The 23793-nt window shown below is 37.5% G+C and overlaps 1 protein-coding gene and 1 long non-coding RNA gene across 3 annotated transcripts; both read left to right on the top strand.

Moving 5' to 3' along the window:
• Positions 1–8042: 8042 nt before the first annotated feature.
• Positions 8043–9625, top strand: LOC110867340. The gene is made up of 2 exons (XR_002551532.2): positions 8043–8269; positions 9328–9625. It is a non-coding gene; the product is annotated as an uncharacterized LOC110867340 (long non-coding RNA).
• A 4602-nt stretch (positions 9626–14227) lies between these two features.
• On the top strand, positions 14228–19867 carry LOC110868655. 2 transcript variants are annotated; one of them, XM_022117884.2, is made up of 9 exons: positions 14228–14481; positions 15281–15591; positions 15695–15728; positions 16662–16862; positions 17425–17514; positions 17622–17687; positions 18526–18617; positions 18940–18987; positions 19582–19867. In XM_022117884.2, exons 2-9 carry the CDS (start codon positions 15281–15283, stop codon positions 19697–19699), a joined length of 960 nt encoding a protein of 319 aa, XP_021973576.1. In that variant the 5' UTR covers positions 14228–14481; the 3' UTR covers positions 19700–19867. The 2 variants fall into 2 exon arrangements, with proteins under 2 accessions (XP_021973576.1, XP_021973577.1); XM_022117885.2 differs by having other exon boundaries at positions 14228–14486.
• The last annotated feature ends 3926 nt before the right edge of the window (positions 19868–23793 follow it).

The following is a 23793-nucleotide window of genomic DNA, read 5'->3' as shown; positions in this document are numbered from 1 at the left end:
TTGCGACCAGAGAACTGACCCTTAGATTTTAATAAGGAAACTAATTTGACTTTCTTAAAATATATGAATGGTTTTGACATGAAATTCATAATAAGAAAGCATTCTTTAATCAAATTGATTGTAATTTGAATAAGTAATCTCACCAACTATTTGTGTTTTGCACTTGATTTTACATGTTCTTCAGGTACAGGTACATGAGTTCGGCTTGAGGATTTTGGCTTATCTTGTGGTTGTTGATGCAATTGTACAATAAATAATGTTTTAGACAACTTTTACAACTATGTGGGACCATTTGTATTAAGATCCATAAGGGATCAAACAACTAAATTATGTTGTGTTTACGTTTAAAACTTTAAATGGTATGTTTTAATTAAGTTACATGTCCAAAAATAAATATTGCATCATCCACAAAGATATTTATGGGTACCAACCTCCGTCACCGCCACATTTGTATTTCCGCTATGACGTTAATACGAACACTAATCAAGAGACTGGTATCGTAGCTCTGATACCAATTAAAATTATGTGAAATGGATCGTATAACCTCATGATTAGTGTAAAGATATCTTCAAGATGGAAGTTTTGGTAAGATAAAAAAAATTCGGTAGAAATTTCGACAGCATAATGACGCCATCACAGATTTATTAATACCAAAAGACTTCACATCAATATATAGCCTAAAGTTATCACTAACAACACATGTCTCATCTATATATATCCTAGACTCATGCGTTGGGAGCTACAACGCATGACCATGTGTTTTACACCTTTCAATGTATGGCACATACATTGTACATCTCACAACGTATGTATATAAGTCAAACGCAACACTCAACCGTTGACTAAACTTATACCTTAATACTTTTACACAAAATACAAAAAAAAATACACACTCTATCTAGCCTATTCGCACAATAACGGGCACACAAATATGCATTAACAAGTATCAGAGCTACAAGATCGAGAGTTGTTCGAAAAGAAGAAGAAAAGGCGGATTGACCACTATCCAGCTCAGAATCTAAATTTCACTTCAGGGGCTGTTCACAAAGAAGGTTGTTATCCAACCCATAATCTGGGCGATTTCAGCTCATGTGATGTGATAAAGACAGGGATGTTATCACCAATTGTTGGATTTGAGAATGTGTGTTTGTGTGTGTTTTTTTATAAAACAATATAGAAATTAATCAAAACAGTAATAATAAAAATAGCAAGTCAATACACAACTGGGTTTGGGAAATTATTATTGAATGGTTCAATTATATTTCAAATATGATTTAAGAATAATTAAAGTACAATTCATTCCCCCTCACCAGGCGCAATCTCTCTCTCGCTCTCTCTCTTACTTCTTATGCTTTTCTCTCTCTAAGTCAGAGGATATTCAGTTGTAAGAGTTACATTTACATCATGTGTATTGTTGTTCTATATAAAAGGAGAGAACTGTTGGTGACTCAGCCATTAAAGCAACCCTAAACAACCTAATAAATGATGTAACTGTCAGTTGTTTGCAAAACTGCTAGACAGTAGGGAAAAACCACTGTTACATTGAAACTACGGATAATATAAGGAAAACTGTTGGATTCCAAAGTTGTTGGAAGAATCCCTGCACTTTTGGAATCAAGTACGTCTGGTCTTCTGAGTTGACTGTTCTCTGGTCTTCAGCTTTAACTTGTTAACTCAGGTGTTGACTTGTTGACCAGCACTTTACTATTCCAGCACTTGTACTTTGTCTTCCAACACTTTAACCCAGTAGTTCTTGTTCCAGTAGTTTGGGTTAGTTGTTAGTAAAGCTTTCAAGGGGGGAACTTCTAGTACATTGATTTGAACTTTAACCTTATTCCATGAGGCAGGGAAGATGATTCCCTTGGGTTTTTGCTAAAATCATTAGCAGATCTTATATAACCCAACACCGATCGGGTAACCAGACACAGTCTTTTTCGTTTACTAGGATAAGAATGGAATAGCCGATTAGGCTTGTTTTTTGGCATGGGAATTTGGACCAAAAGTGCGGATAAGGAAGACATGAGAGATCGGTCAAAGCAGGTGGCTTTTTTTCTTTGTAGGTGGGAACAGGTTGTTGGAACGTGGTTGATCAGAAGTATTGGGGTTATCCAGAAAACATAAAAATTATGGCACTAGTACCAGCAAAGGAAGAGAAGACTATGTGGATCCAAAAGAATTAAAGATGGCTCTTGCTTTTCTTTTTGAAGCCATATCGGAAGAGTTTGTGCTACAATGGCATCTTATACAAATGCATGACAAGTTTGGGATAGGCTTAAAACTAGATTTTTGGGGGTGGATCGGGTAAGAACAGCAAGGCTACAAACATTGAATAAAGAACTTGAAACTTTGCAAATGAAGAAGAGTGACTCGGTTGATGATTTTACAAGCAAAATGAGTGGGCTAGTGTCAAAGGCAAGGAGTCTTGAGTTAAATCTTGAAGATAAAGTATTGGTGAGAAAGTTATTTGATGTAATGCCCAAGTCATTCCTTCAAGTTGTGGCCTTGATAGAACAATGTTTTGATTTGGATACAATGTCGTTTGATGAAGTTGTGGAAACTTGAAAGCCTAAGAAAAGGCTACTAAAGGACGCTATGAAGAAGATGACTGATGTATTGCAAAATACATCTTTTATTCGTGTAAAGTTTGTATAATTTTCGTTATAGTTAGTTTTGTTTTTCGTTAGAATATGTATACTATTGATCAAATCGTGTTTTGCAGGTCTTGATGTTCAAATATGCGAGAAACCGAGTAAAACGAGTTAAAATATTGAAGTGTCAAGTCTTGAAGCATGTTGGAAAGGTTGAAGAGTTGAAATAGAGTTTAAAAGCTGAAAAATCACTTTCTGGCACCCCATCACCCACTGAGCAAGTTTCTGGCACCTGGCGAGAGTCTGAAGTTAATACATGAGCTGAAAAACAAGGTGGCACCCCACCACCCAGTCCCTGATTTTCTGGTGCCCAGCCAGAACGTTCTGATTGGTAATTATTATGAATTTAGTAAAGGGTTTTTATGGAAATTGATATATAACCATCCTTAACTTAAGAATAAACCCTAATTCGACTAAGGGGAGTTTTGGGCAATCATTGAGCATTCTTGGAGCTTTTTCGGAGATTCTGAAGCCTAGGAATCATCAGTACGAGTTCGGGGAAGAAGACTTGAAGATCTAATCGGGTTTTTTAGTTCTTTATTCTTGACTTTTCGACGAAACTTGTTATGATGAATTCATGTTTTGTCATCTTTGAATTGTTTTCATGTTTTAGTATGCTTGGCTAAACTTATAAACCGCCTAGACTTGATGAATGGATTAATTTAGAGTTTTTACCGTTTATGTTATTTGCACGATTGTTATGGATTAATTGTGTTTTGTAAAAAGTTTGATTTAATGGTTTGATGTGTATGCATGCTTTGAGTTGGTTTATTGTTATTATTTGCTTCGTATGATTCTTAGTGACGGTCTATATCACAACATAGAGTCATATTAGGGTTTAGGATTTCGGTGAGTGTCTATATCACATAAGAAAACCTATACTCTTTAGGGAGAATCGGCCGATAACCCCTAGAAGTAATTAGTAATAATTTGCTAAGTCTTAGTGTTCTACTAGTCCTAATACCTGGAAAGTGAGGGGCTATTGGTAGGTCTTACCCGGCGAATTGCTTTAGATAGTCCTTGGAAAAGGTCATGTCTTGGTTTACCTGTCGGTCTTATTAGTCTATCAAGTCAAATTAATTACTTCAAACTACCCTAGATCTAGGATTGGAAAAGAATAGGTCAACATTAGGGTACTTACACAATAATTAGACAACTGGGAAGGCGTCTAATAACCGGTAGGATTAACGGCCTAGGTAGTTCCACAGGTTTCTCCTTGAGAAGGGTCGAGGGGCCTCGATGGTTCTTAATAGGTTTAGTACTTTAAGATCCCGGTTCCATAACTCGTGCACTTAACTTAATCGGTAGTCTCTTAAAAACAATCCAGGATTCTTGTCTAGGTGGTCTCGTTCTCATATAAGAAAAGTCCTCAGTCTTTATTCGTTTTTAGTCTAGTTCTAGTTTAATTTAGTAGTTTAATATAGATTTCCTAGATTTTCCGTAACCCCCCCCCCAAACAATTAAACAAGTTAAGTCGTGTCTGTCAGTGTCTATTAGAGTCTAGTTTACGTGATACATAGAGTCGTGTGGTTCGATACTCGGACTTTCTTAGGCTATACTACATTGACCGGTACACTTGCCGGTTGTGTGGTTTAGGTTTTAGAGAGTCTGTTTTTATAAATTTAAAGCTTTGTAGTGTCTAGCTTAGGGAGTCTAATTTAGTTAATTTTTATAGTCTGTTTAGCACACATCAAGTTTTTGGCGCCGTTGCCGGGGACTCTTGGCGATCGCGTTTATTAGCTTTGATAGAACTTATTTAACATATACGTGCTACGTGTTTAGTTTGTTTGAGTCTTTTATTTGTGTTTTTATTTTCGTTTGAGTCATAGTGACTAGTGTTGCTTTTCTTACATTCAGGTTTTTGCTGATAGTGGATGCCACATCTGCGTTCGCACGGACCGCCACCGAAGCCACCAGTCACCGAGTCATCATCATCGTCTCGTTTGGGCCAAGGCCCACAGGTTGGTATTTCATTCACGTCCCAGTTCCCCAATTTCGATTCCACTCCATTACCCACCCCACCCCATTCACCTAAAACCTCACCTAAGGCTTCTCCACCCGATAGCCCCACCTTTAGCACCTCTAGCGTCCCAGAAAACCTAGAAGAGATGGCCAACCCTAGGCAAACTGTTCACCAACAAGCCACCCAGAATTTCACCGGCCTCGCTTCACCCATCACCGTTCCACCCATAGTTAGCGAGAACTCATGGCAGATTCCATCTTATGCCATGCAAGCCATCACCAATAGCATCCAGTTGCACGGTCGCGAGGAAGAGGATGCACCGGCCCACATAAACCAGTTCTCCCGTATTCTCGCCACTTTTAGCCTTCACGGTGCACCCAACGATGCCACCTACCTACAGCTTTTCCCATTCTCATTAGCCGGCCGTGCGGCTACTTGGTTGGACTCTCAACCAACCGGTACCTTCACCACATGGGCGGGGCTTCGTCAAGCCTTTTTGAATAAGTATTTCCCGCCCGCTAAAGCCTCACGTCTTAGAGACCAAATCCACTCTTTTCGCATGGAGCCCGACGAGCCTTACTACCTTGCTTGGGAGCGATTCCAAAACCTGTGTGCTCGTTGCTCCCAGCATGGTCTTTCTGATTGGGCGTTATGTGAGAAATTTTATAACGGTCTCACCCAAGAGACTCGTGATAGGTTCGATACTAATGCGGGAGGGCATATGATGGGTATTCTTACTGTTGCTGAGTGTTTAGAGCGTTTTGAGGCATTTGCTCAGTCTCAATCCCAATCACGATCCGATCAGCGGTATCAAGTGGTAATTTGAATACCACTACTAGTGCGCCCGCCCAAGGGGTGAACCATGTCACCATGGATCCTAGTTTAGCCGCTGTGTTGGAAAACATGTCTAGGGAGCTTAAGGAAATTAAGGCTAAGGTAGACAAATGTGAGTATTGTCGAGGGGGTCACGACACGAGTGCGTGTCCACTGCTAGTAGGTGAGGAGCAAGTCGATTTTGTAGGAGGGGGTCAAGGCAGAGGTCAACCTAGTGGGTTTGGTAATAATAACTTTGGTTCGGGTTGGCGTAGTAATAATAATAATTTTGCTTCTAACAACAATTTTCGCTCAAACGGACCCCCTGGGTTTCAAATAGCTCAAAATCCAAATAGGGGTCTAGGTTCACTCTATGGTGGGGGTTCAAACGGGCAGGTTAATGATGGGGGGTCAAATAACCAAGGTCAAACAGGTCAAGGTTCAAGCTATGATCTTGGGGGTAGTTTAGAAAGGATGGAGTCCATGATGAGTCAATTAATTGTTAGGGATCAAACCACCCAAAAGAAGCTTAGCGAACATGACCTTATGCTTAAGAATCACCAAGCTGCTTTCCAAGACCTTCAGAGGGTTGTAGGTGATATGTCTAGGAAGTTAGAGGAGAGATTACCCGGTCAGTTTGCGGGTAACACCCAACCGAACCCGAATGCTCATGTAAAGGCCATTACCACCCGTAGTGGCAAAACCGTAGGGAACCCGAGCGTAGAGGAGAGAGTAGTCGATGAGGATGGAGATATTGTAGACGAAGAGATAGAGATGGAGGCTCCCGGCAAAGTGCAATCGAGGCTGCGCCCAGCAAGTACCGCACAGCCCGGTGAGTCTCAAGGTGAGAAGAGAGTAGAGAAACCTCCTATAGATGTTAGACCTTCACCTTTAGTGAACCATGCGTACGTTCCGTTTCCCTCACGCCTTAAGAACCAAAAATACTCAAGGGAATACGGACAATTTCTAGACATCTTCAAACAATTGAAGATAAATCTTCCGTTTATAGAGGCACTTCAATCGATGCCTAAGTACGCGAAGTTCTTGAAAGATCTCCTTAGGAACAAAGAGAAGTTAGGGGAGTTGTCGAATGTCCCATTGCATGGAGGGTGTTCGGCCGTTGTCTCGAATCAGCTTCCCGAAAAGCTTACCGATCCCGGTGTTTTCACAATTCCTTGTCTATTCGGTAGTAACACCAATACTAAAGCCTTAGCTGACCTAGGTGCTAGCATCAATTTGATGCCCTTTTCTCTCTACGAAAAGTTAGGCTTAGGCGAGCTTTCACCCACCCAAATGACATTATCCTTAGCTGATAGATCCGTGAAACACCCTAGGGGCATAGTCGAGAATTTGCTTGTTAAGGTGGACAAGTTCGTTTTTCCGGCTGACTTCGTCATTCTCGATATGGAAGCCGATGAAAACGTACCGTTAATTTTAGGACGCCCGTTCTTGAACACCGCTAAAGCTCTCATAGATGTCTTTTCAGGCACCATCACACTTAGAGCGGGTGAGGAATCGGCAGTTTTTAAGGTTATGAATTCGAGAGGGTCTAGTGATAGAGTGGAGGCGGTATCGTCAGTAGGGGAGTGTGAGAAGGACGAGAAAGATGATGAGAATGTGATGAGTGATCCGAGTCTAGAGAAGGTGATAGGACTCAAGTTTGGGGATCCACCGGATAGGAGAGTAGAGGAACTAGAGGAGAGAATCGTGCGTTTAGAATCTAAGATAGAGACACTGAGCAAGGCTCAGTGTGGGGATGGAGTTCGATATGAAGAGTATAGATTCAAACCGCCAAGTGAGGAGTTGAGAGGTTATGAGAGAGATAAGGGTGTTTGGGTTGATTCGGGCAATAAGTATAATGGTGCTACAGCCCGTGAGTGTGTGTTTGGAGGTGAGCTGCATCTCTATGATCCCCCATAAGTATGTGAGAAGTTGTTACTCATTTGTAGAGTTTGTACCGTTTGTATCTTCGCAATTTTTCGTAATTTTCGGTAGCTAACAGTTGTTTTTCGTAGTTTTTCGGGTCTTTGTTTGTGTTTTGAGTCGTTTGCAGGAGGGCATCACCGAGGTTTTGCAGAAAATTGCGAGGAAAATAAGGTTCCAAGTAAGTTTTAAGTCTTAGAAAAATTTCGGTTGGTTTTTGAGAGGTTTGTGAAAAACATATAATTTTTCTAAGGTAGAAAAGCAATAATTTTAGACACTTTCTGTTGAAAACGCTCTGGCGGGCCGCCACCAACTAACAATTTTTCTAGCCCGGGCCAGAGCGTAGTCGGGGTTACGTTTTCGGAATTATACACCGTGCTGGCGGGCCGCCACCAACCATTGAAATTCCTGGTGGGCCGCCATAAGCAATATCTGAAGCCCAAATTATTTGAAAGCTAAAATGTTAAACCCACCCACCTCCCAATTCCCCTTTACGCAGAAACCCCTTACCATCGTTCATTGCCACCTCCATATCCCCTTACCCCACCGCCAACACCCCTGTTCCCCTACACCTCCACCACTCTTCTTCATCACATATCACCGCCGACCACCTCCTTACCTCACAACTCTCCACCGCCGTAATCCCTTACCCCCTTTATCACCCACCGTACACCACCGATAATCACACATTCAATCCCCCTTCGCCGGTAACCTTCACCCCCTCTCCCACCCGCCGCCGTTCACAAAACCCTCACCCCTTCACCACCCATCGCCGACCACCCCTTACCTCGCCACCGCCATCACACAGCAGATTTATTCCACAATCCCACCATATCTCACTTCAAATTCGGAGTTTCACTTGGGGAATCAACATACAACCGAAAATTTTTCTTATTTTTCTCTTGTTTCTCACCAATCCAAGGTATGTCCTCCTGCAAAGCTGTTCTTGTATTTTAGTTAAGTCCAGTCGAGTCGACAGATGGGTTCGGTTGGCCATTAAAGTCTCGTCTAGTCAGTCGAGTATTGTGCCGAGGCAGTTAGTGAGTCTTGTCGAGTCTATTACGGTGATGTTGGTCGAGTCATTATTTATGCTAGTTTAGGTCAGTTCATTGGGTTCATGTTGAGTCTGTTAAGGTTAAATTGCTGTTTGTCAGTTAGTTGTGTCGGGTCATTGTTGGGCAAGTGTCGGTTAAGCTTCGTTGAGTCAAAACTTGGAGTTGTTTTCGAGTCACAAATGTTATGTTTCACGTTGCCTATTTGTGTTGTTTCGGACAAGATTAATGATACGAGGGGGGTGATTGTGTTGTTTTGCTCGGACACGTATTTTAGTTGGGACAGGTTTTAACATGGGCGACGGGGTGGCTTGATTTGTTTGCTTTGAATATTGCGGGCATAGTTGATTTAGGCGTCGTAAAGCTCAAGTGTGGGGATACGGGTCGAAACTTTTTGAGTTAAAAATGTATTTTCTTACCACACTCTCGATCCGTTTCCGTTGCTTCCACGCTTATGCTTTGTTTGATGAGTAATCGGCGGATTGCTTGAGGGCAAGTAAAGTGCCGGGAGGAGGTAGGGTTGTAAGTCTTGTATTTTGCGTCTAGCTTAGGTCGAGGTCTAGTCTAGTCGTTGTTTAGTTTAGGGTCCGTTAGGTCGTGCGTGTCATTTTTGAGTCGTGTTAGTGTCGTCTAAGTGTCATTATGCTTTGTTTTGCGTACTTTATTATTGATACCACTCGCCCGTACTCAATCTCCATTCGGGCGAGGTTCGGTTATGCTTAAAAAGAGATTTGCAAAAATCGCTTTAATGTCACTTTGTTTATAAACTACGACCGTGAACGAAATGCTATACGGCCGTTGTTTTTGTATATATTTGTTTATGTTAAAAAAAAACAAAAAAAAATGAAAAAAAATTCAAAAATACCAAAAATAGTTTGTGACTAATATTCTGTTTGCTTCGTGTTGCCATTATTGAATTGTTTTGCAGAATGTCACGTGCAGGAACTTCAAGTCGGACCAACAGGAAACGAGGCTGAGACACTCGCTCAGGAAAGGGCCCAGTGGGACACAGGCGGGTGATGAGGTGTTGGATGATGCGGAGTAGAGCGAGGATGCAGCGAGGAGGACAGCTTATATCTTTTGTTTATTTTTATCTTTATGCTGTTTTTAATCCTCGTCTATTGGTTTGTACTTAAATACATTAAACAAGTTGGTTGGGATTTTGGGGTTGGTTGATATAATTGTGGATGGTTGTTGAACGTGATATTATATATTATCTTTTGCTAGTGTTTGGTGTTTGCGTGATTAGGTTGGTATTTGTAGCCGCTTTCGTTCGCGTGTCCGAGGTTAGGAGTTGTTTGCTGAGCACGTATCGAATTGGAGGGCTTATGTGGAAACGACTGGCACTTTGACAGTCTCACATACTCAGCTAAGTCGTTTCCCTTTTTGTTGTTGTACATTTTTTTATTTATTTCGTTTGCAGTTTTTATTTTTAGGTTGTTGTTGAGTCGTATTTTCGTTCTTGCATTAGGGACAATGCAATCTCTAAGTGTGGGGATGGGATACATGTAAATATCGAGTCTAAAATATGAAAAATACAAAAAAATTAAAAAAACTGAAAAATCCAAAAAAAAATTGAAAAAAATAGAAAATGTCTTTCGAATAAAAAAGAAGTTTGCATTTTTAAACGAAAAATGATAGAAAAGATAATTTTTTGCTCGGGTTGAAATAATAATAATATGAGATTATAATAAATCAGGCTTGCGTCTAGTTAGGGATATGTGGATAGGCCCGGGTTTGGTTTTAAGTCCCTTTGAGCTAATATACCTTAATTGTCGGTTTACTAGTGGGTTTTCGCCTGGGAAATATGGGAAATTAAAACCGCCAATAATAGTATAAGGGGCACCGTTATAAGTTAAAACCGTTAGAGTTTGTGATTATGGAAAAAAAATAAAAATAAATAAATAGAATAAAAAGTGAGCTAGAAACTAAATGAAAGTAATGCATTCCTATGTAGTTTGGGTTGGGGATAGCGACTCTACAGCCGAATTACCGCTAGGGTGTGTGAAATCGACCGTGCTAAAAAAAGAAAAAAAATAAATAAATAAGTACCGAAACCTAAGTAATCTGTGGTTGGGGATAGCGACTCTACAGCCGGATTGCCACTTGGTTAGGGAAAGCACCGTCTAGTCTCACGGAAAAAAAAAATCTGATTGTAAGCTCTCTTGGTTTTGATATAAGACGGTTGGGAATTGGTCCAGTGATCGTTCCTTTAGTCCTATAAGCTTGAGGCGGGAGTAGGTGGACTGTAGATTCTAGCGTGAGACCCTAGGTAGACTGACCGCACTTAAATTAAATTCACATGATAAGGGCTTAGAATTGGATTCGGGTTTAAGGGGACAAGTATATTCGCAATCGCAGCTAACGCAAGTTTTGGTTTTAATTAAATATACCTATGCTTTTGACCTGAGTGAATATTTGTCTATGATTCCGTTGCATAATTCTTTTTCGAGGACGAAAAAAGAGTAAGTGTGGGGATGTTTGATGTATTGCAAAATACATCTTTTATTCGTGTAAAGTTTGTATAATTTTCGTTATAGTTAGTTTTGTTTTTCGTTAGAATATGTATACTATTGATCAAATCGTGTTTTGCAGGTCTTGATGTTCAAATATGCGAGAAACCAAGTAAAACGAGTTAAAATATTGAAGTGTCAAGTCTTGAAGCATGTTGGAAAGGTTGAAGAGTTGAAATAGAGTTTAAAAGCTGAAAAATCACTTTCTGGCACCCCATCACCCACTGAGCAAGTTTCTGGCACCTGGCGAGAGTCTGAAATTAATACATGAGCTGAAAAACAAGGTGGCACCCCACCACCCAGTCCCTGATTTTCTGGCGCCCAGCCAGAACGTTCTGATTGGTAATTATTACGAATTTAGTAAAGGGTTTTTATGGAAAGTGATATATAACCATCCTTAACTTAAGAATAAACCCTAATTCGACTAAGGGGAGTTCTTGGGCAATCATTGAGCATTCTTGGAGCTTTTTCGGAGATTTTGAAGCCTAGGAATCATCAGTACGAGTTCGGGGAAGAAGACTTGAAGATCTAATCGGGTTTTCTAGTTCTTTATTCTTGACTTTTCTACGAAACTTGTTATGATGAATTCATGTTTTGTCATCTTTGAATTGTTTTCATGTTTTAGTATGCTTGGCTAAACTTATAAACCGCCTAGACTTGATGAATGGATTAATTTAGAGTTTTTACCGTTTATGTTATTTGCACGATTGTTATGGATTAATTGTGTTTTGTAAAAAGTTTGATTTAATGGTTTGATGTGTATGCATGCTTTGAGTTGGTTTATTGTTATTATTTGCTTCGTATGATTCTTAGTGACGGTCTATATCACAACATAGAGTCATATTAGGGTTTAGGATTTCGGTGAGTGTCTATATCACATAAGAAAACCTATACTCTTTAGGGAGAATCGGCCGATAACCCCTAGAAGTAATTAGTAATAATTTGCTAAGTCTTAGTGTTCTACTAGTCCTAATACCTGGAAAGTGAGGGGCTATTGGTAGGTCTTACCCGGCGAATTGCTTTAGATAGTTCTTGGAAAAGGTCATGTCTTGGTTTACCTGTCGGTCTTATTAGTCTATCAAGTCAAATTAATTACTTCAAACTACCCTAGATCTAGGATTGGAAAAGAATAGGTCAACATTAGGGTACTTACACAATAATTAGACAACTGGGAAGGCGTCTAATAACCGGTAGGATTAACGGCCTAGGTAGTTCCACAGGTTTCTCCTTGAGAAGGGTCGAGGGGCCTCGATGGTTCTTAATAGGTTTAGTACTTTAAGATCCCGGTTCCATAACTCGTGCACTTAACTTAATCGGTAATCTTTTAAAAACAATCCAGGATTCTTGTCTAGGTGGTCTCGTTCTCATATAAGAAAAGTCCTTAGTCTTTATTCGTCTTTAGTCTAGTTCTAGTTTAATTTAGTAGTTTAATATAGATTTCCTAGATTTTACGTAACCCCCCCCCCCCAAACAATTAAACAAGTTAAGTCGTGTCTGTCAGTGTCTATTAGAGTCTAGTTTACGTGATACATAGAGTCCTGTGGTTCGATACTCGGACTTGCTTAGGCTATACTACATTGACCGGTACACTTGCCGGTTGTGTGGTTTAGGTTTTAGAGATTCTGTTTTTATAAATTTAAAGCTTTGTAGTGTCTAGCTTAGGGAGTCTAATTTAGTTAATTTTTATAGTCTGTTTAGCACACATCAATGACATTTATGGAAAAATTATGTTTTTTAAACCTGACAAAAGGCACGGGTGTAAAGTGGCGATACGAGTTCAAATCGAGATGATTTTGGACGTGGCTGAGGTAGAGGTTGTGGGGCCCAGAAAGGTCAAGATGATGAATAGTTCCAACGGGATAAGAGCGACATTAGTTGTTACAAGTGTCATGAGTTCAGACACTTTTCAAACGAATATCCAAAGAAAATAGAAGAGGTAAACTTGACAAAGTACGAAGATGGAGAACCGACATTGTTGTGAAGGTCGATATGAACATTAAACGATTAGGGGCTGATTGTTAGACTTAATCATTATGTTCACGGGTTTGCCACGGGTCAGATTTCTAGGTCAAGTAGAATTACTGGTTTATGTAAACAACTTTTATGTCAAGTTATTATATTAGATAAGATAAAATAACCAAGAAGATAAGGTTACAAATTGCAAGCCTTGTCGTGCAAGTTCAGTTAAAATTTTGCAGTTTTCAAGTTGTTTGTTTTAGTACAAAACAGTTTTGTGTCCTCTTTTGATATTGATTTGTTTAACAAGTGCTCATATTAAAGATAAAAAAAAACTCAGTGTAATTTTTTAAAAACCCAATTACGTATAAAAAAATTACTGACTTTTAAAAAGATGGAGAAGTTGCATGTAGTTTTCTGAATTTAATAAACACCGAAATTACATTTATACCTATGTGCTATTAAATCAATTATTAAAAGTAAAACAGAATTTACAAAAATACCTCTAATGAATTTTATTAAGGAGCAATCTTTTTTATGGGTTAAAAGTAGATCCAGATTTTGAATCATAAACTGGGATAAATGGTGTGAGTTTAATGATAGAGACATTTTTTTTGAAAGTTAAATTTCATTCAAACATGAACGCCACAAAAGGCCCTCAAAACGGGGACCGGCGGGCCAAACGAAATTACATCAAGTTTAAAGGATAATTACACCAATCATTCCAATCGATACCTCTCAATTTAGATCTATGCCGAAGCCAAAAGAACGACACGGACTTAATAGTTTGCATAACTTCAATAGCTCTCCGAGACTTCCCATTAAAAACTCTAGAATTCCGCTTGTTCCAAATAACCCACATTGTTGTAAATATGATGCCTCTTAGAATGTATCTCTCATGTTCCGTCTTCGTTTGAGTCTCCGCCAATGTCAAAAGATCTTTCACATCAAAAACAAAAATAGGGCTTAATTTACACCAAGACCCGATCCGAGCCCATAGTTCCGAGGAGAATAAGCATCCTGTAAACAAATGGGTCGTCGTCTCCGGATCCGTATTGCACAGAACACACGAAACGACTCCACGCTTAATTAGCTCTACTCTAGTTGGAAGACGGTCAAGATCGGCTCGCCAAACCATAATTTTACATTTCAACGGTGTCCAACCTTTCTACTTCATGTTCGAAACGATTGGGGCAGTCGCTTTAGTGGAAATCAATTTCTTAGAAATTTCTATATAGAAATTTCGCCGTTTAAAAATAATCATCTAAAATTACAATCTAATGGTCTAGATTTCTCACACTTTTTAGAAAAAAAAAAAAACTTAGACTAAATCAACAATACGCCTCTATACCACCCACATTTGATCCTTTACGTGAATATCATTATCATATCAAGATTTATTATGCAATGAGTCATCGTTATTGATTGATGTACACGTGCACATTGTTGTCAGACTATCTAGATGGCGCATAGTTCGGCACTTTCGGATTTCTCCGATCTGATAGACGGTTGGGCGTTGATTCTTGTCGGGAAAAAAGTCGCGCTTTCATTCGACGTCTTTTTATGATTCCGATTGATAGAGCTGCCCACCAAGTGTTTGTTTTAATTCCTCTGTAAGGTCCAACCCTCTCAATTTGCCATTTATATATGGATTTGCTTTATATTTATCTGTTTTGCATGCAATAGAGTTGTTAGCCTTAGGGATTTGTTTTCATGTTCATTTGTTTGTGGAATTTACCCCTCAATCTTGCAATTGAATGTCATATTGTTATGTAGCTTGGTGGTTTTTATTGATTGTGAATGTGGGTTGATCATCTTATAGGATATTGTGGAATCAAATGAAACGTTTGTAACATTGCCAATATTGTCTGCTTCGCCCATTAGGAGTTTACGAATTTGTTTTTGTTACTCGGGTAGAGTACTACTTCCAACTGACACCTGTTACGGCTTCCATCTGAGCACGCTTAACTATGGTCTATGAAATTATCTTTTCATCTTCATCTACAGCCGTTGCGTCTAACACGCGTTGGTGATATTTAAGGCGGGGCGTTCCTTTTGTCGCAATATCTCTCCCGTTAATAGAACAGAACATAACGATACGGGATTAGCCTAAGGTGTTACAAGTCTTGATTCCTTATAAACTTATGAGGGTCCATCTTTAAGTTGATCGTCATCATTCAAGATGATCAATTATATGCCTCGGGTCTTAGTCTAGTAATGCATATATTTTTATGCCTATTTTCTGCAATCGTATGACATGCAGCTTGTTGCCCGTTTACTTGCCATTCTTATGTAATTTTTCTAACGTTAATGAATATTTATTTACAAAAAAAAAAAAAAAAAATCATATGAATGTAACAAGTTTTTTTTTTTTTTTTTTAAAAAATATATAAGCAATGTGTGCATTTGCAGATGGAGGTTACATTGGTTAGTGACGACAGTACTAGTTTAAGTTACTGGTTAAGATGGGAATTTTTTTTCTGTTTGCTATCAGTCTTGACCTCCACGATCGTAGCGTCGGTCCTGATATGGAAATATGAAGGTTCAAGCAACTCAGAAAGAGCGTATTCTTTGTATGACGGCGAAGCATGGGTGCCATGTGTGAAGGGACTGAGTCCTGTTTGGTTATTGGCTTTCAGAATCGTTGCATCCTGTTTGCTTTTAGCCGCTTCCATTGCCGATGTTGCTACTCACGGGACTAACCTGTTTTACTACTATACTCAGTCAGTCAATGTTTTTTTTTTCTTCTTCATATTGTCACTTAATTTATTAATTTGTATGTTGGTTTCATGAGTTATTAATTTGATGTGTTTGTGTTTTGGATAGGTGGACTTTGATTTTGACCATCTTCTATTTTGTGGTATTTTTTTTTTTCGTTTTTATAATTCTCGTTTCTTGTCATATTCCCATCAATTATGTTTACATTCCCAGACATCATTATACTCGAGGCGCGGGGTTTGGTAGTAGGTGAAAACCAAAACAGGTTTAGGTTGAAACATGTCATTTTTTAGTACTGGTCAACGTGGGTTTGGTTGACTTGCAACCCCCCCCCCCCCCTTCCATTTTATTATGTAGAGTAAAATGGCATTTTCGTCCCTAAGGTTTGGCCACTTTTGCGACTTTTGTCCAAAGGTTTGTTTTTCCGCATCTGGATTTAGAAGGTTTGAAATCTTTCCTTTTTCGTCCGACTCGTTAACTCCGTCCATTTTTCTCCGTTAAATGAGGGGCACTTCCGTCTTTGTAGACATTTTTATTAAAATAAAAAGAAAGAATTAAAGATCCACCTTTGTTGACTTTCTCCCCACCTAAACCCTTCAACCATCGCAAAAATGTGAAAAAGACGAAAGTACCCCTGACTTGATGTTAAAAAATTGATGGAGTTAACGCGTCGGATGAAAATGACAATATTTTTAACCTTTTGGAACCAGATGCAGGAAAACAAACCTTTGGACGAAAGTTGCAAAAGTAGCCAATCTTCAGGGACGAAAATGGCATTTTACTCTATTGTTTATATAATAAATTAATGTATTAGTGATAATTATAAGAACAATGTTATCACGATAATAATCTTGAACTTTGAATAAACCGATTTAACGAGATAACTTTCAACCCATTTGACCCATTCCCCCTTTTAACTCACTATTTCTATCTGAATCATGTGAGCCGCTTGAGATAAAACACAAAAGTCCCCGTTCTCTAATTAATTGGTCGAAATTCAATTTTTCCTACATTTTACCTTCAGTAATTTAAATATTAATTTCCTTTAACATAAATTTTATTTCATTTAATTCAGTTTGGATCACTGCTATCCACTTGTGCATGTATGAGGCAACACAAAATATGCAACGCTCATAGTAGACATACGGATGCAGAGAAAGGAATGTACACGCGACTCACCAAAACAGGAACAGATAACGCGGTTAACGAGTTAGGCGAATGCTATTTCTCACAAGCAGCTGCTTTTTGGGGTTACATATTTCAAATCATTTTCCAGGTATTTTAATTTCTAACCCCTTATATAATTCAGAGTGAATTTCAAGAATTGTCCTTTATCTTTATACCCATTTTCAGGCGCTGTCATTTATATTCAAAATTGACGAGTTTTGTCCTTTATGTTTTCATATCATACACGTTTTGTCCTTTAGGCCTAACTCAGTTAGTTTTTCAGTTAAATTTGGTCATGTGCTTTGCACATGAGGGCTTTTTTGTCAATTCAAAGGTTGCAGAAGCTTTGAGCTGTAAATCTGTCGTTGAACTTACCTTTAAATTGACAAAAATGTCCTCATGTGCAAAGTATATGATCAAATTTAACTGAAAAAACTAACTAGGTTAGGCCTAAAGGACAAAACGTGTATGATATGAAAACATAAAGGACAAAACTCGTCAATTTTAAACATAAAGGACAGCGCCTGAAAATGAGTATAAAGATAAAGGACAATCCTTGAAATTCACTCTATAATTCACCAATATTACCCTATATGTTTTAATGTAAAACGGGTCGAAAACTCAAGTTTTAGTGTTTTACATAGTATTATTATCTTGTTTGTTGTACGCAGATGACTGCTGGAGCCGTAATGCTGACGGATGGTGTTTACTGGTTTGTTATCTTCCCGTTTCTCACCATTGTGGACTATGAAATGAGCTTTGTAAGTCTACACGTTACACCATGTGGGTTCGTGAACTCATATTATGGGGGATACATGGATAATCACTTGCTAACTTATTTGACGGTTTTCTTATATTCTTATACCAGTTGACAGTTGTCGTACATTCGCTCAATCTTGTTTTGCTGCTAGGAGATACAGCCATGAATAGCCTGGTAACTTTCTTCATCGGCAATTTTTTTTACAAGAGGATTTTTTTTTACATAGTATACATTGTACAATATAACCTTGATAAATGAATACCATCATGACCAGAAAAAACGTACTTGTTTATTGGGGTTGCATAGTTGTCAATAAAATGAAGAAACACGGAATCACCGCCGGGATGATTGGACCGCTTTCTCTGAGAGGGTGGAGAATCACACCTTGTTCTTCCTCTTGAACCTAGATCTGCAATGGAGAAGAGAAGAAAGTGGAGCTGTAGAGATGACCAGTAGGGGAAAGAATCCCCTGTTTCCAGTAACAAAAGTGTGGCGGCTCCATATCTTCTGCCCTAATAATGAGGTGAACACCTCTTTATATAGGAGATATGGGCCTCCCCTAACCTCAATGGGCCAGGCCCAGTTAGGGGTTATCTCTACAAGTCCCCAGCCCAAAGTAGTGTAAACTACATCGCGTTGGGCCTCGCGGTTGGGTTAGTAAGCAACAATAATAAATAATTAATATAAAAGAAACAAATAACGGAAATGTCCGACCGCTCGGGTCGGGTCTAATACCATACCCCATCACATAGTTATCAATAAAAAGGTTTTGAGGACATGAAAGGGGGTTGAGAAGCGGAGAAAATTATTCATTTGGCGAGGATATTCATTTATCGGGGTTATACCGTACTTTCTTATTTGTACATGGGACAATTTATTAGTTTATGTACAGTTAATAAACGATGTTTTTTCATCGAGGCAAATGAGAAAGTACATAGAATTATTCTATGTTTTCCATGATGTTTATTTTTGTCGTTTTGTATTTAAAAATAACATGAAAACCTTGTTTCAGGGGTTCCCGTGGTTCCGGATTTCGTATTTCATCTTATTCACTGCGTTTTACGTGATGTTTGAGTGGATTGTACATGCCTTTGTGGCCACATGGTATGTTTGTTGTTAGAAGCGGCGATTTTAATCCACTTGATAATGAATGTGCTGATTTGTGGTATGTTTTTACGGGCCAAAAGTCGCCCTGTTAAATCACTTTCTTAAAAACCATTGATTGTTATTATAATTCTTTAGTTTTCATCATATTCAACACACTATTTGTCCATAAAAACTGGTACCAACCAGTTTTGACCCGTACTAATATTTATTATTGTGTGACCCGAACCTTTTTTGACCTTTTACTGCGCGTTTTCCATGTATGTGTGCTGTTTTCAACACATTTTTTTGCTAGCTTATGTTTTACTTCTTTTCGTTTCAGGTGGCCATACCCATTTCTTAACGTATCCGAGCAATACGCTCCAATGTGGTACGTCGCTCAAACATCTAAACCATAATATATGTATGGTATCAAAGTTCACTCATCTTGATTAGGGGTGTAAACGAGCCGGGCCGAGCCCGAGCTCGACCAGGCTCGAGCTTGGCTCGTTAGGTTTTTATGAAGCTCGAGCTCGAGCTCGGCTCGGTTCGAGCCTACTTTTTTGAGCTCGAGCCCGGCTCGCGAGTAAAACCCAAAGCTCGAGCGCGGCTCGAACTATTTTGAGAACAACCTTAAACGAGCTAAAAGCTCGGCTCGTTCGAGCTTTTAACCGAGCCGATCACAAGTAGCTCTCGAGCCTCTAGGCTTGTTTACACCCCTAATCTTGATAAAATAGGTCATCAAACGGTTATATTTTGTCTCTTTATGGGTAAAACAAAAAAATAGCCAAAAAAGAACGTAAAAACTTAAAAAATTATTATTCTTTTCAAAAACTTAAAAAATTATTATTAAATCAATACAAGTTTTGTGATCACACGTTTTTTGTCCATACAAAAAAAAAAAAAAAAAAAAAAACTATGTCACCGCGTACAAAAAGTTGACTTATATAACAGTAACCCAAACCGCGTGTCAAATGTTGCACAGGTACTGGATGGTTGCGGTGTTGCATCTTCCATGCTATGCTATGTTTGCAGTGTTGGTGAAAACAAAGTATTTTATATTGTCTCGGTGGTTTCCTGAGTCTTACAATTGTTTAAGATGACATCACCAACAAAATGTTTAACAACTAAAAGTTGTCCTTCATAATGTATTGATTTGTTCTATGTTGGTTTCACAACTCCCTCATAGCTCTTGAGTCTCTTGAATTTTCTGTTAAAAAGATGTGATTTTGTACATGTTTAAATGGTATACAAAAATGTGTTAATTAATATTCCCACATCTTAGGATTCTAAGAAAAAAGGTATTTAGTTATTTATTATTATTATTATTATTATTATTATTATTATTATTATTATTATTTTTTTTTTTTTTTTTTTTTTTTTTTTTGTTAGAAAGGCCTCTATTTTGGAATCTGTTTAATCTTTAAAAAGCTTAAGCTGGTCTTGTTTGACAACTGGGTTGACTCGCTGAGTGGACTCGTCCTATGTCACGTCCTATGTCACTCGACTCACCCTTTTTTCCTCATTCTTATGTCATTGATGATGACACGTTCTCACAGAGAACCATTACGTTATTAAGTTATTGTAACAGAAAAAAAATTTGTATGTATTGGTCATTAATTAAAAAGTACATTTATTTTCAGTAAAAGAAGGCATGTGACATTGTTTTTAATATTATTTATCTATTTCAAAGTTTTCTTATAATCACCCAATTGGAAAAATGAAAATTTATGCCGTGACCAATTAAAAATCACATTTGTTAATTTGTAAGACAACTTACTCTATTAAGTCGGTTATGTGCCCCTTCTGCGATGATTATAAGGAATCGGTGGATCATTTATTCACTGCATGTTCGGTGGCTATTTGGGTGTGGGCGGCTGTCAGTGTGTAGTGTAACATTCCCCCGATCTTCGCTTTCGAATTCAAAGATTTAATGGAGATCCATAATTCTCTCCAGGTCGGGAAGAAAGCTAAAAAGATTATCCTTGGATTGGTAATTATTCCGTGTTGGTGTATTTGGAAAGGTAGGAACGAGTTGGTCTTCAATCAGATCAGGAGAAGTCCGCAAGAAATTATGGTAGAGATTAAGTCGAGAGGATTTGGGTGGGTTAAAAATAGATCTTCATGTAAAAATATTAGTTGGAATGAGTGGTGTAAATATCCTACGTATATGTTGTAATTTTGCCCTTTGTCCGTTGGGTCGGGGGTGCTGTTTTTGTTTGGTCTTTTGCCTATTTGGATCGGAAGTTTGTTTTAATGAAGTTTTATTTAAAAAAAAAAACAATTTGAGAACGCCATACATTGAAAAAAGATACACAAAATTTGTTTATGTGAGTTGTATCTAGAAACTTTATGTTTTTTAGTTGCCTTGACTTGTATATAAAAGACTAAATTAAATACTCCTAACAATTAAAAAAGTTATGTGGTTTTAACATAACCCAAAGTTTTCGTTCTTATTTTATGTGAGTTCTTTGTCTGAAATAGTGTTAACGTTTGTGAGCTCTCTATCGAGTTGTTAAAACTTGAATTTTTTCAAGCTTTACTGACTCGATGACTTTCTCTTACCAAGCTGGATTTGAAAGTGTTGCTACTCTCATTACTTGAGAACTTGGTTATACACAAACTGAATTGAAAGTATTGATGTTCACACCAACTTGTTACCTTCTTCAAAATGTCATGTGCAAGATAGGGGTTTATATCATAGTGGGTCTTCGGACGCTGGGTTTCCTTTGAAATTGGTGAAAGATCGGGTCACTAGCGTTGATTGTGGCCGCTGGCGTGGGTGACCTTTTGCCTATGGGTACACCTGAGTGACCGGGCTTTGTTGGACATTCAAAAAAAAAGTTGAATTGAAATCGTTCATCACGAGACTCAACTCGCATGTGTTTTATTCGGATACTTCTTAAAATTATTAAAAAAAATAAACAAATTTACTAATACTGAACTCATCTTTGTGAATTTGAAATACATTCCTATATGAAAATATGTTAAATAACACACTTTATATTGCTTAACTACCACTTGAGAAAACTAACTAATAAATAACAACTATTTGAATGCTTAACTACCACTTGAGAAAACTAACTAATAAATCACGAATATCTGAATTTTGTATAAAAGTGTCGCATCAATTGATAATAGACAAAATCTTTTGGTATTTATTTGAATTGTTAATATGTGTAATCTATAAAACACACATCATTTACTTGGTTTTTAATATACTTTGATATGTATCGACATTCTTTGATGTCACCTTCATGATAAAAAAAAAATTGCACCAGGTTTTAGAATATAAATCGTCATTTTACTTGCCTAGTATTTGTTTGTTCTATATAATTAATCCTTTTATCTATACAAAAATCTGTTTCACCGCGTATAGAAAGTTAACTTATATTACTGTAACCCAACCCGCGTGTCAAATGTTGCACGGGTACTGGATGGTTATGGTGTTGCATCTTCTATGCTATACTATGTTTATAGTGTTGGAGAAAACAAAGTATTTTATATTGTCTCGGTGGTTTCCTGAGTCTTACAATTATTTAAGATGACATCACCAACATGTTAACAGCTTAAAGTCATCCTATATAATATATTGATTAAAAGAATGTTCGATGTTGGTTTCACAACTCTCTCCGCTTTTGGTCTCTCGAATTTCGAATTTTCAGTAAGAAAGACCTCTATTTTAAGATTCGTTCTAAAATCCATAAAAAAAAGCTTAAACATGCCTTGTTTGACACAAACAAGTTTTTGTCTTGTTTACCATCATCCTGGGTCAGCACACGCCGCCAGTAGTAAATGTCGTCACAAGTGGTTGACTAGCGAGTCAGCTCGTCCCGAGTCAACTCAACTCATCCATCTTTGTCATCCCTATGTCATTGACTCTACATTCTCGTAAAGAGAACCCTTAAGTTATTGTAATCAAAACAAAATGAATCTTTTGGTTACTAAATAGAAAATACATATATAGTTTTCGGTAAAAAAAAAAGGTATGTAACATTGTTTTTTGAGTTAAATGACATTTTAGTTCATGTGGTTTGGATCATTTTGCAAGTTTAGTTCAAATGTTTCATTTTTCCTCTATGGGTACAAAAAGGTTTCATTGTTATCATTTTAGTCCACTTGGTTAACTTCATCATTTTTTACTGTTAACGAGAAGGACAATTTGATCATTTTATATGTAATTTTGTTAACTAGAAGGGCAATTCAGCTATATAAAATGATTGAATTGCCCTTCTCGTTGAAAGAAAAAATGGATTAACTTAACCCAGTAGACTAAAATGGCAACAGTGAAACCTTTTTGGACCCACAGAAGAAAATGAAAAATTTGGACTAAACTGACAAAATAACCCAAACCACAAGGACTAAAATGACATTTAACTCTTGTTTTTTATATTATTTTCTATTGTAAGTAAGTTATTGTAACCAAAACAAAATGCATCTTTTGGTTACTGAATAGTATATATATTTCACTAAAAAGGTTGTGTAACATTGTTTTTTATATTATTTCTATTTTAAGGTTTTCTTATAATCACCCAAATTGGAAAAATGAAAATTTATGTCGTGACCAATTGCAAATCACATTTGTTAGTTTGTAAGACTATGTGAACTCGTTTATTCAACTTAAGAACGCCATCTTAATTATAATTATTATCAACTTTAAGGTCATACTATTAGAAAAAAAAAAGTAATTACAGAAACTTTATGTTTTTTAGTTGGCTTGACGTGTATGTAAAAGACTAAATACTTCTAACAATAGAAAAATTATGTGGTTTTAACAAAACCCAAAGTTTTTGTTCTTAATATTTTATGTGTTTTCTTTTTTAAAAATAGTGTTAACGTTATAAAAATTTCAATTTTAAGTAATCTACGGCTTTACAACATCTTTCTAAGCTATTTTTATGTAACATTATCTAAGGTTTGTTTATGAAAAAAATATAAAAAGAACTTGTGTAAAATTTAAGAATGTTAATTCTTATTTTGTTATTATTCGTAATTAGGGGTGATTGTCTATGTTGGTTTCGCAACTTCCTCCACTTCTAGTCTCTTTAATTTTCGGTTAGAATGAAGTGATTTTGTACATTTTAAAAATGGTATACAAAAATTTGTAAATTATATTCCCACTTGATCCTAAGCAAAAAGGTATTTATTTATTATTGTTGTTGTTAGAAGGCCTCCATTTTAGAATCCACTCTAAAAT

The sequence above is a fragment of the Helianthus annuus genome, chromosome 7, assembly GCF_002127325.2.
Source record: "Helianthus annuus cultivar XRQ/B chromosome 7, HanXRQr2.0-SUNRISE, whole genome shotgun sequence".
Taxonomy (NCBI): Eukaryota; Viridiplantae; Streptophyta; class Magnoliopsida; order Asterales; family Asteraceae; genus Helianthus; species Helianthus annuus.
This window is presented reverse-complemented; position numbering and strand designations above follow the sequence as displayed.